The sequence below is a fragment of the Gadus morhua genome, chromosome 17 (assembly GCF_902167405.1).
Source record: "Gadus morhua chromosome 17, gadMor3.0, whole genome shotgun sequence".
NCBI classification, from domain to species: Eukaryota; Metazoa; Chordata; class Actinopteri; order Gadiformes; family Gadidae; genus Gadus; species Gadus morhua.
The window spans coordinates 7528599-7541089 of NC_044064.1; the positions used below are offsets into that span (position 1 = coordinate 7528599).

At 47.4% G+C, this 12491-nt stretch overlaps 1 protein-coding gene across 1 annotated transcript in view; it reads right to left on the reverse strand.

Annotated features, from left to right (window-relative positions):
- Positions 1–835: 835 nt before the first annotated feature.
- Positions 836–12491, reverse strand: part of poln (polymerase (DNA directed) nu) — a 47163-nt gene continuing 35507 nt past the window's right edge. Inside the window, exons 22-28 of the mRNA XM_030339002.1 lie at positions 10981–11063; positions 8238–8369; positions 4318–4428; positions 3725–3803; positions 2230–2297; positions 1921–1982; positions 836–1692 (exon numbers count right to left, since the gene is read on the reverse strand). Coding sequence (XP_030194862.1) covers positions 1582–1692; positions 1921–1982; positions 2230–2297; positions 3725–3803; positions 4318–4428; positions 8238–8369; positions 10981–11063 — 646 coding nt within the window. The 3' untranslated portion in view covers positions 836–1581. The remainder of the gene's footprint in view (positions 1693–1920; positions 1983–2229; positions 2298–3724; positions 3804–4317; positions 4429–8237; positions 8370–10980; positions 11064–12491) is intronic.

Genomic DNA, 12491 nt, shown 5'->3' on the forward strand with positions numbered 1-12491 from the left:
GATCTCCATAACACTGTCAGATTGGTCAGGCTTTCCAAACCCTTTTTCAGCCTTCTGACCAAGAGGAGACACACACACACACACACACACACACACACACACACACACACACACACACACACACACACACACACACACACACACACACACACACACACACACACACACACAGGGTTGCATTCCTGTCGTCCGTTGGTTCTAATGAGGGGAATGGGGGGACAAAAGCAAAGAGCCATTGGACTGAGAAACAAATAAGAGGGACAGGAAAACCCAAATAAGTATACAAAAGGGACTGGTGACTCCAGGACTGGGGAGGGACAGGGTGGGACATTTTTTATTAATATCTGTATGTCGCAGAGAAAAATGCCCCCGGATGCAATTTTACTGTCTGAAAGAGTGATAAGGGGAGAAAAGAAGAGTGGGAGACAGAGAGAGGGAGGGAGGAGGACAGAGGGAGATATAGAGAGGGAGACAGACAGAGGGAAAGAAGCAGTGAGATATGGAGAGCCAGAGAGATAGAGAGAGAGAGAGAGAGAGAGAGAGAGAGAGAGAGAGAGAGAGAGAGAGAGAGAGAGAGAGAGAGAGAGAGAGAGAGAGAGACAGAGGGAGAGACAGAGGGAGAACGGAGAGAGACACAGTGGAGGCAAACCAAGTAGATCAGTTGGTGCATCTACAGAGCCCATCTACAGGGATGACTCACCAGCATGAAAGCAACCAATACAGCGGAGAGGCATTTACAGCGGAGAAGCCTTAAGAAGAGCTGCCGCTCTTCTTAAAGCTTCCACGGTCCCAGGGATGGGTGTGAGGAGGAGGAGGAGTTGTTGTTGTTTACCTTCTGTCTGTCGTCTGAGGGACGTAGCTCTCTGGTACTTTTCCCTTGCGTTGCCGTCCTCCCGTTCCCACACGGGATAGGGGGCGCTGTCATAGAGTTTGGGCCGTTGACAGGGTCGGTAATCAGTAAGGCCACAGATAAATCAGTTCAGGTTCTTTATTGAAAACCAAAAGAAGACAAGGAATAAAAAGTCATATTGTTTAATACATAACTGTGATGTGTGAACTTGTTATATCAATATATATATGTATATTTATCTATATAAATATATTATTTTGTATTTATAAATCTAAGTGTATGAATATATTTAAATGTGTTTATCGAACAAACTATGAAAGGCCAAAGATCTCTAAAGGGAGATCTTTGGCTTTTAGTAAAATGAGGAGGAGGATGAAGAGAGGAGGAGGAGGAAGAGGGGAGGAGGATACAATTCTTCTACAGAGCAAAAAAAAGAAAAAAGGAACTGGCTTGAACCAGTTTGTGGCTCCTCCGGTTGCCCCCGGATACGGATGGAGTGAAAGCGTGAATTGGGAGCTCCGAGGAGCTGCAGCTGCCTGGTTTCCATAGCGATGGTGATGCAGGGTGAGTGGCAAGAGAGAGAGAGAGAGAGAGAGAGAGACAGAGAGAGAGAGAGAGAGAGAGAGAGAGAGAGAGAGAGGACAGCCAAACGAAGAAATAGGGGATGGAGAGCGAAGGGAACAGAAAGAAAGACAGAAAGAAAGAAAGAGGAGCGAGAGGACAGACGGACACTACGGAGGAGGGGTGGATGCTGGGGGCGTGGGAGGAGGTGCAGCACAGAGGCTGAGCTCCGACATGGATCCCCATGACTTGCCACTGGAGAGCGCCACCTTTAGAGGAACCTGGGAAACACACACACACACACAGACACACACACACCCAGACACACACACACACACACACACACACACACACACACACACACACACACACACACACACACACACACACACACACACACACACACACACACACACACACACACACACACACACAGTGAGAAAAGCTTGAAAGCCCACAGATCAGTCCAGGGTGCGATTCGTCTTCAACTACCGGATCTCAGAGCTCACCTTGAGATGAACTCTTAAAGAGTCAATGTGCTGCAGGGCCTCCATGGTACCTTTCACAAGGCCTGGAGGACACACGAACACACACACACACACACACACACACACACACACACACACACACACACACGCGGTACATGCATGCATGAAAGCAAACATGCAGCAAATCCAAATAACACCACTGTAAGTGGCCACATACCGTCACCACTGCTTTTGAATCCACTCATTTGTTAAACGTGATTCCTCACCTCAGTGCAACCACTGTATTGGAACGGCGTATTGGCCCTGCTTAAGTACAGCGTTGAGGTTTACCTGCAAACTGCTCCACCTGGGAGTCCTCCACCTCGTACAGCAGCTCATCGTGGAGCTGGGCTAGCAGCCTGCAGGAACACAAACCAAGCACACGCTGCTGGTACCAGCACTGGTACCAGCACTGGTACCAGCACTGGTACCAGCACTGGTACCAGCACTGGTACCGGTCAGCAGGAAGGCACACAAACCAAGCACACGCTGCCAGTACCAGCACTGGTACCAGCACTGGTACCGGTCAGCAGGAAGGAACACAAAATGAGGGAAAATACCCCATCGCTTAATGCTTGGCCGTGATTGGTTAAAAGGGGGCAGACGTATATTGATGCTTTAACGTGGTTGGTTAATGACCTGTAGTGATTGTTCACTTAACCATGTGCAGTGAATAAATCAAGATTAATGCATTGATTAATCCCCCCCCCGTCCCATGACGGCAGTAGCCAGGAGACCACTACATTACGCAGTGGTGGTGATGGTTGGCATGGTGGGCTTGACCCCCCCCCGCCCCACCCCTCGCCCCCAACTGGTAGAACAAAGGGAGGGGGGCAGATTTCCATAACACTGTCACATTGGTCAGGGTTTCCAAAGCCCCTTTCACCACTCTGACCAAGTGGTGGTAACGAGGGACGGCGAGGGGCGCATTGACACACACACAAGCACACACACACACACACACACACACACACACACACACACAAGCACACACACACACACACACACACACACACACACACACACACACACAGGGTTGCATTCCGGTTGTCGGTTGTGTCTAATGAGGGGCTGGGGGGGGGGGACAAAGTAAAGAGCCATCGGACTAAACGACAAATAAGAGGGATAGAAAACCAAGGGTTAGGGTTATGGTTAGGGGTAGGGTAAGGGTTAGGGTTAGTGCACAGCAGTGAGGGGACTGGCGGGGGACTGGCTGGGAACGGTTGCTCATATATTCATCATCATAACATATATTTATGATGCCGTGCAGACACATGCTGATGGCATGTGTCTGCACCAGATGTAGTTTCAATAGTGTCATGATTCAGAGAGATAAGGAGACAGGGAGAGGGAGGGAGGGAGGGAGGGAGACAGATTGAGATACAGAAACTGAGAGAAAGGGAAAGGGAGGGAGACACGGAGAGAGAGGGAGAGAGAGAGAGAGAGATGGAGGCAGACTAACAGAGAGGGAAGGAGAAACAGAAGGCGATATAGAGGTAGACAGACAGAGGGAAGGAGAGAGAGAGAGGAAGTGAGAGAGACAAAGGGAAGAAGAGAGGGAGACATGGAGAGTGACAGACAGAGGGAGATACAGAGAAAGAGAGAGAGGAGGGACAGAGATACAGAGGGAGAGAGAGAAACAGAGGGGGATATGGTGACACAGTCAGGAAGAGACAGATAAGGAGAGAGAGAGAGATATGGAGAGAGAGAAAGGCAATAGAGAGAGAGAGATATGGAGAGAGACAGCAGTAGGAGATTGGTTGATTGCGGTTCGAGGGGAGGATACCTGGCAGAGAGGGAGCTCGAGGAGCAGACTTGAGAGGAGATCCGGATCATGGCCATTTTACAAAGGTCAGCCGCAGAACCTCAACAGAGAAAATAAATAGACAAACACAGTTAAAAAAAAATACATACACACACAGACTGCGTGGCAACCCGGCTCTGTGTGTGAGCCGCCTCTCCACTATCAGCACACGTTCCGGTCCGTTTATTCAACATAAAGACGTTACTATTAAACGGAACAAAGAGTCTTGGCTGCGTGAGCCTTGGAGGAATCTCCGGACCCGGGTATTCCCGTGCACAGGACCAGTCTCTCCACACGAGAACCCCGAGAGCCCCATTAAGGGTCTGGAAGCCGGCTATTTAATGCCGCGTTCCAGACGCATTGTACCCCTCCCACCCAAGTTGCTCTTGTGACGTAATTTCGAGCAGCAATGTGGGTAAAAGCATTTAAAATCTACATTAAAACGACTAACGTGGTATAAATACAAAGATAATCCAACACACACACACACACACACACACACACACACACACACACACACACACACACACACACACACACACCAAAGCTCACCGATGACATACAGTGAATCCTACCTTGGACCACAAAGTTCACAGCCTGTCTCTCCGCCTGCATGCGGACCCCCCAGTCGGCGGAGTGGATGAGAGGGAGAGCCCGCCGACGCCCCATAATGGACACCACGTAACCTAGGCAACAGTGGGAAACAGAACACTTGAATGTTTTTGTAATCAAGCGGACGCTTTTATTCCGAAGCGTCTATTGATTGAGGAGCAAGTGGGGGCGGCGAGGGCATCTTTGCTCAAGGGTTGCCCATGTGTTTGGCTACCGACATTGGGGTTCCAAGCCACAAACGATCAGGTAGGAGGGAGCGTTATGGTCGTTAGGGTCCGTCCAGGCCACGTCTGAGTAGCCACATCCAACACCTACTGAGCGGGGGAAAGCGTTCGCGGCGCCCTCCAAGTTATACCAGGAGAGTCGGAGTAGGGTCACAGCTTTGGGGACTTTAGGACGGATCGCGAATGTACGACGTGTGTTCGGATGAAGACGGAAACAAAAACACATTTCTCAGAGGTGCCAAGCCTTTTGTTTTACTTCTCTTGGTTTTTATCTGGTTTATTGTCCCTTTGATAGATAGTTCATAGTACTAGTAATCAAGACACACCATCGCAGCGTCCATATTACATCCTCAGCCCTCACCACAAACTTTTTGTGCCGGATAGGATATTTTCAACAGGGCCGATCATCTCTCAGAAGTCAAGCACTATCAAGCCAGAGCATTGACACACACACACACACACACACACACACACACACACACACACACACACACACCCGCACACACACACACACACACTCACACTCACACACACACACACACACACTCTTAACAAACAACATTCAACGATGTCAGTGGAACAAACGTAGGTTTACTGGGCAGGAAGTCCTGTGTGCGTCGGCCAGACAGGTGTTGACAGACAACCAACGCGTGGTGGGGAGGGAATGGCCGGGGCTGGGGGAGTGTTAGGGGTGAGGGAGGAGCAGCGCCGGGAAGGAGCATCTTGTTACAGCTGTTGATGGAGAGCTGATGACAGTTAGGCCCTGTGGGGACACCATCATATCACTCTTCTGACAATGTGGTTTTCTTGTGCAGGAGTGATGGCGTCTCAAGTCTTTTTTTCACAAAAACACCCAGGGATTGATTTCAGAATCAGAAGGGCTGAACATTGGATTCGTGTCAATGTAATCACTCGTGATTCGTCATTTCACTTTTCCGCTCTGTCGTTTGTTGTTCCCTCTGTGAATTTTCCAGAAAGTGGGATATCGACTTAAAGTGCACAGTGTGGCTCTGAAGGACTGTCTACGGCGGGCGCCACTCGTTTCATCTCGACCTAGGTAAGAGCCACGCTTAGAGTCAAGGGGATCCTCTGTCGTCCATCGACCCTTCGGTGCAGAGCTCCGGCTCCAGAAAGATAAAACCCAGCAGCGTGCAACCAGAAGTGATGTTGAAGCAGCAATACGAGGTGATTATGGTAAAGTCGGGCTTACACTGACACGGGGACCAACACACACACACCCACTGGCATGCAGTCAACAAACGTGTGATGCAGGCATGGTACACACAGTCGCACACACGGGCATTCATCAAACACTCACTCACACACACTGCATCCCCGCGTTCCAACGGCAGGACAAAGGAACAGGCTTTGGAGCCAAATCCTTTTTTTAGTTCCCCTGACTCTTAGCAAAGCCATTGGTACACATGCCCACACATATGCATTCACGCACAGACAAACACACGCACAAACACACACACACACACACACACGATGATGTTCTTCCGAATGCGGACACCACATCACAATCACACACCAAGCACGCAGCCGGGCAACACTTTGAAAGTACACAGAAACATGCACACAGCTCCTCGCTACACACACAATGCGGTCTGTGTGTAGTGCACCCAGGTATTTGACCCCTCTGACTGGGAATGTGACCCCGCGTCAGGGGGGGTTCATTGACAGGGATGTGTCATGGACATTGTGACCAGAGACCCAACACATCACGTAACTCGTGCCTTTCCCTTCCAGAGGGGAAAGGTGAGGGGGCCATGGACTGGGCCCCTGGAATGCATGTATGTGTTTTGTTTTTAAACTGCCGGGGTCTTTTTGTGTGGTCAAAGCTCGTGGAATGTCCGCACCGTTTAATTGAGGGAAACACACCAGGTGGTTGTCTTGTTTTGTGGTGTTGTGGTTTTAGTTTTTTTCGGTAGAGGTGATGGTGATGCTAGGGACATGTGAGTCGACTTAAAAAAAAGTTTTAAACTAAAAAGGTAAGGCGTACTTACAACGTAGTTCTGCATATTTCCCCTTTCTGAAGTCACAAAAGTGTGTGACGTAGAAACAGTGTGTTCCCCAAATGTGTGTAATGGCCATCTATCCGTGCAGACATTGCATTGTGTGTTCACCATGTCCTTGGGATGACATAGGCCTACTGCATCAAAGTGCCTTTCAGTCAAATGGGATTCTAACCATCATCCAAGACCGAAAGGGCAAATCAGTGTGTTTGCATCTGTGTGCAAATGTGAATGAATAGTGTTACATCACAAGGTGTGTGTGTGTTTGTGTGTGTGTTTGTGTGTGTGTCCCCGTGAGGTCAATGGATTTTCGCCAGGATGACAGCAGGAAGGTGAGTCGCTGTGATAGAGGGAAACCAAGACTCCGCCCTACGACTCGTCCCATTCCTCAGCCTGTCACAAAGTCAATGTCTCCTAAGAGAGCAGGGTTGAAGTGCAGAGCCTACAGTATTTATTGGTGTGTGTGTGTGTGTGTGTGTGTGTGTGTGTGTGTGTGTGTGTGTGTTTGTGTGTGTGTGTGTGTGTATGTCTGTGAGTGTGTATGTGTGTGTATGTGTGTGTGTGAGTGTGCGTGTGCGTGTTCTGGTCTCAGTTGTGCTGCGTTGGCGTTTTGGTCGGAATACAAATGGGGCTTGCGACGTCTCGGCCACCCCAGACGGTAAAAACCCCTATCACAACCCTGCTAACGTTTGCACATCTTGTCCTAACACAAACACACACACACACACACACACACACACACACACACACACTCACTCACACCAAGATGCAGCTCATCCCGCCCCCCCCCCATTCCCTTTCCCTTGTGTGTGTGTGTGTGTGTGTGTGTGTGTGTGTGTGTGTGTGTGTGTGTGTGTGTGTGTGTGTGTGTGTGTGTGTGTGTGTGTGTTTTTCCAAGAGGGGTCGATGGCGCTACAACACTAACGAACAGCTCTGAGGTGGCTGTTAGCCCTCAGCTCATGCACAGTTAGTTCTGCTCACCAATGCTTTCCAAGCCTCTGAGACATTTCCCTGTTTGTTCCTCCAAGTACCGCTCCCATGGGAATCTGGGACAGGGTCAGCGCAGTGTTGGCCGCCTCCATCTTTCCGATCAAACGATGTGCTTGTAAGTCCCTCATGTGTTTTTAAAATATGGAGCTTCAGAGTTGAGTGGAAGTTCAGCATTGCAGGGTTACGTGTGTGTTGTGTGTGTGTGTGTGTGTGTGTGTGTGTGTGTGTGTGTGTGTGTGTGTGTGTGTGTGTGTGTGTGTGTGTGTGTGTGTGTGTGTGTGTGTGTGTGTGTGTGTGTTGTGTACGTTGTGTGTGTGTGTGTGTGTGTGTGTCTGTGTGTCTGTGTGTGTGTGTGTGTGTGTGTGTGTGTGTGTGTGTGTGTGTGTGAATTACATTATAAAATACGGGGACGATGACATTTCCTTTTTTCTCTTGTAACACAACAGCAGCAGAGATTCTGAACCTTTTGGGTCAGTTTTGAATCTATCCACCTCTCTGTCATAATTTTCAGAGTATTAACCACCAATTTATCCCTTTTTCACGGGCAGTTTACAGTTTTCAACCCCAAATCCCAACATGATCCAATACAAGGTAGTGGGTGTGTGATGAGACAAAGCGGTGTTTGAATGAAGCCAAGAGATGGTCACTCACCCTGTTGGTGGCACTGCTGGACGGTGGTCTGGATGAAGGTCTGGACCTCTCGGTAGGTCTGGAGGAAGCTGTCCTGGAACCTGCTGGCCTGCTCCGAGCTCACACCCAGGATCCCAGAGAGACGTTCCCGGCCTCACCAGGAAAAAATGACCCGACACGTTACATCTCACACTTCGTCCAAGACTAGATACACTGACTTCATCACCAAGACTAGATACATTGACTTCATCACCAAGACTAGATACATTGACTTCATCACCAACACTAGATACATTGAATTCAACATCAAGACTAGATACATTGACTTCAACATCAAGACTGGATACATTGACTTCATCACCAGGACTAGATACATTGACTTCACCACCAAGACTAGATACATTGACTTCATCACCAGGACTACAGTAGATACATTGACTTCATCACCAAGCCTAGATACATTGACTTCATCATCAAGACTGGATACATTGACTTCATCACCAAGACTTATATTGAATTAATCTGCAGAACATTGACTTTCTCAGCAAGACTGGAGACATTGAATAAGAAGATGCATGCTTAGGCCACGTTCAAGCACATGGAATTGTTAAAATAAGTTATATCTACATTTACTGTGGCATGCTTTTATTCATCCTGTGTGTGTGTGTGTGTGTGTGTGTGTGTGTGTGTGTGTGTGTGTGTGTGTGTGTGTGTGTGTGTGTGTGTGTGTGTGTGTGTGTGTGTGTGTGTGTGTGTGTGGTGTGTGTATGTGTGAGGCCACGACTCCTTGCCCATCTCCCCTCATCTTCATGATTGTCATGTGGAATAAAGCTTCCATTTAGTATTCTGTATCCATGGTAACCCCTCTCACTTTCATTGTGTTGATTAGGAGTCCTCCCTCACCTCACAATCTCTCTCTCCCTGTAAGTCAGCAGCTCTCTCTCTCTCTCTCTGTCTATGTCTCTCTCTCTCTCACTGTCATTGCCTAATAGACCATTTTTCTGCCAACTGTTTTACATCACTGAAGCGAGATCGGTTCTGAATACCATTTCCCATTGCCTTTAAAGACATGCGTTTCCTTGGGAGATGTGATAGTGTAACATCTCAAGGAAGAGACAAGAGACAAGTCCGTTCCGGCGGCTCCTAATAATCCGCGCCCGGCTTTCGCGCACAGCTTCTATCTAATTAACACACTGTCAGAGACAGTTTTGGTCTGATTAAATGTAAACAAAATAGCCCCCCACGCATCATAAAATCAATAATAAATGTTTTTCTTTTCTTTTTCCAGCCATGTAAATGACGGAACTGGTTGGCATTGGTTTTCGTGGTTTTTGGATGACGCAGGGGGTCTCTGAAGACATTAATGTTGTGGCGGTGGGGGGTCATAAAAACGTAATGGTCCCCCACATCATCTTTCAAGCAGGCGCACAGAAGGCAGAAGGCGGCAACAGCACATACACACAGTACTACGAAACGGAGCGTGCTCAACACAGCAGACACCAGACTACGGCAAGCACCAAGGGCTCTCTGTCCAGTCATCTGTGAATCCATCCCCTAATTTGGCTAATGGTGCTTGACCAAACTGGCCCAGTTGGAGAAAAAATGGGCCATGGGTGAATCCATACAACAGATTCAGGACTTCCCAGGTATCCATGTGGGTCAAGGGAACTTCAAACTGCACTGTATATCACCACGGAGAGGCCTTGTGTTGCCACAGAATCCCCCTGCTCTGAAACAATAGGGTAAAGGGATAGCTTTTCTCCCTTGTTGCGTTCCTATCGCGGGAATATCATTGAGGCTAACCCTGGTAGCCTCGTCACAGGCTAAAGCGATTAGCTGTGCTCCAGTAGCATAATGCCATTAAGACCTCGTGAACTGTTCAGTTATCTGCGTCCATAAGCCCATTATCTCGCCTCCTGGTGTGATCAACCCGCAGGAATTAAATGCGGAAGTGGCTTCCGACCAAAGTCCGTGACTGCACAATACAGATTTGGCCGGCGTGACCCAACTCTCACAGCAGGTTACAGTCCTAATTATTTAGACTAAAACCGAAGGTTGCAGTCTGGTAGGAAGGGGGGCTGGAGGCTGGGGGCTTCTTTCTTTCTTTCTTTCTTTCTTTCTTTCTTCCTTTCTTTCAACTATTTCTTGCATTCCAGCCCAATTATTTTGGTAGGCATGGGCTATATACCGTTGTACCTTGTCCGACAAAATCCTACGGGATCTGTTGAGATTAACTTGTTGTTATTTGTTTTATTAACATTACATGAGCATTTCAATTTTGTTTATTTACGATTAAGAAACATGCTTGGTTATAGCCTAGGTTTACACCTATTGTTGTAATATGTCAGCAGTTTACTTAAATAAAATAAAAAGATTAAGCAAAAAAGTCAAATATTGAATACATTTTTGCTCCATTCATCCAAACGTATTAGCCTACCAATAAAGGGCTGCAAGGCCTGTTGAAAAGGTTGGCAACCAGTTAGGCAAATTAAAAAAAAGCAAGTAATGATGATAGAAAAAGCCTTTCTTAAGACTATGGTTAATAACTTTGTTTTAGCCTTAGAAAAATTACAAATTCGGACACAGTGTAATTTTCTTCTGTTTAAAAATGGCGGTTTGAGTAGTGGTCCTTTGCAGTACAGAAATATGCAGATTCAGGTGAGCATATACCTGAACCGCGCATTGGTAGTGCCCACATATGTGTGTACGTGCATGTTCGTGTGTGTGCATGCATGCGTTGGTTAATGTACAGATGCGTCCTAACCTGCCCCGTACACGACAGAGTAGACTATGCGCTTGGCGTGTTCCCTCTCTTCAGACGAAACCTCACTTTCCCTCACCCCCTTCCTGAGAGAGAGAGAGGGAGAGAGAGAGGGAGAGAGAGCAGAGAGAAAGTTGATTCACCGATACATAACGATATCCGGTTTTGAGTGAGAGTGCAGAAAAGCACCAGAGAGAGAGAGAGAGAGAGAGAGAGAGAGAGAGAGAGAGAGAGAGAGAGAGAGAGAGAGAGAGAGAGAGAGAGAGAGAGAGATGGATGAGGGCGAAGAATGACCAAGAGTAAATGAGAAAGAGAGAGTGAGGCACATGTGGTCAATTAGTAGTGGCATGTGATGAAATATGCACCGTAAAGGGAGACAAATAGACAGGCAGACATTAAGATGAGAGCCCGGACATCCTCTGTCTCACACACAGTCTCACATAGCAAGTGATGGAACGTTGTGGTATCAACACTTAAAATTTAGTATACCATATTCAAATCCAGAGAGACAAGGTCCATGCCAATAACATTGCAACAGTCTTATGAATGAATAAAGGTTTTTTATAGAAAAAATACCCTGATTCTCTCATTGACAAGTATATCTTTGTGCAGTTGGGGGTGGGGATTAACTGTTATGAGTCATTTTGAGAAATCCACATCTTTTGTAACATTTATAATTATACCACGGTAATCCTGTTGAAGGTTGGCGGGTTTTTGTACATCGAAGGGGATAAATCTCTATAAGCCCAAGCTCTGGGAGAAGGCGTGTGTCTTGGTGAGAGCGCTTGGCGCCCCCTATTGGACAGAACATGTTTTGTTGTCCTGTTTTGTTTTGGTTTGTTTTGATGTTGAAGAGTAGAGCTGGTTGGAGAGGAGATGAGAAAAGGAGAGCTTGAAGAGTGAAAGGGTTGGATAACACATGGGTGAATAGAAGAAATGGAAGAGAGAAGAACTGAGAGAGATCCGACACTGGAATAATTGAAGAAAGAGACAAAGGAGGTAATTGACCTTGAAAGTAGTAAGCATAGTAATAGAGCATGGAATGAACAAGAGAGCGAATAAAACACACACACACACACACACATTACATGGTCACTTATCAGACACCTGGCCTCACTTTCATTCAAAGTTAATTGCAACTTTATTTGAAAGAGAGAGCGAGAGCAAGAGAGAGAGAGAGAGAGAGAGAGAGAGAGAGAGAGAGAGAGAGAGAGAGAGAGAGAGAGAGAGAGAGAGACAGAGAGAGAAATACAGGATAGACAGTGGCAGACAGTAATGTTATCTTCAAGATGAATAGCCGGGCTGTCCTGTAATGGTAGTCATGGCAACAGGATTGCTAGGATTTTGAAGCATTTGAGGTGGCAGTCCAGCAATCTAGTAATGCAGAATGAGGGACAGCGAGATAGAGAAAGAAAGAGAGAGACTGAAAGAGAATGGAGGTCAAAGCACATCAAAATAAGAAGCTGTGTGGATGTGTCCCCGACAGTGCATCACTATTCTCTACTCTGCTGGCT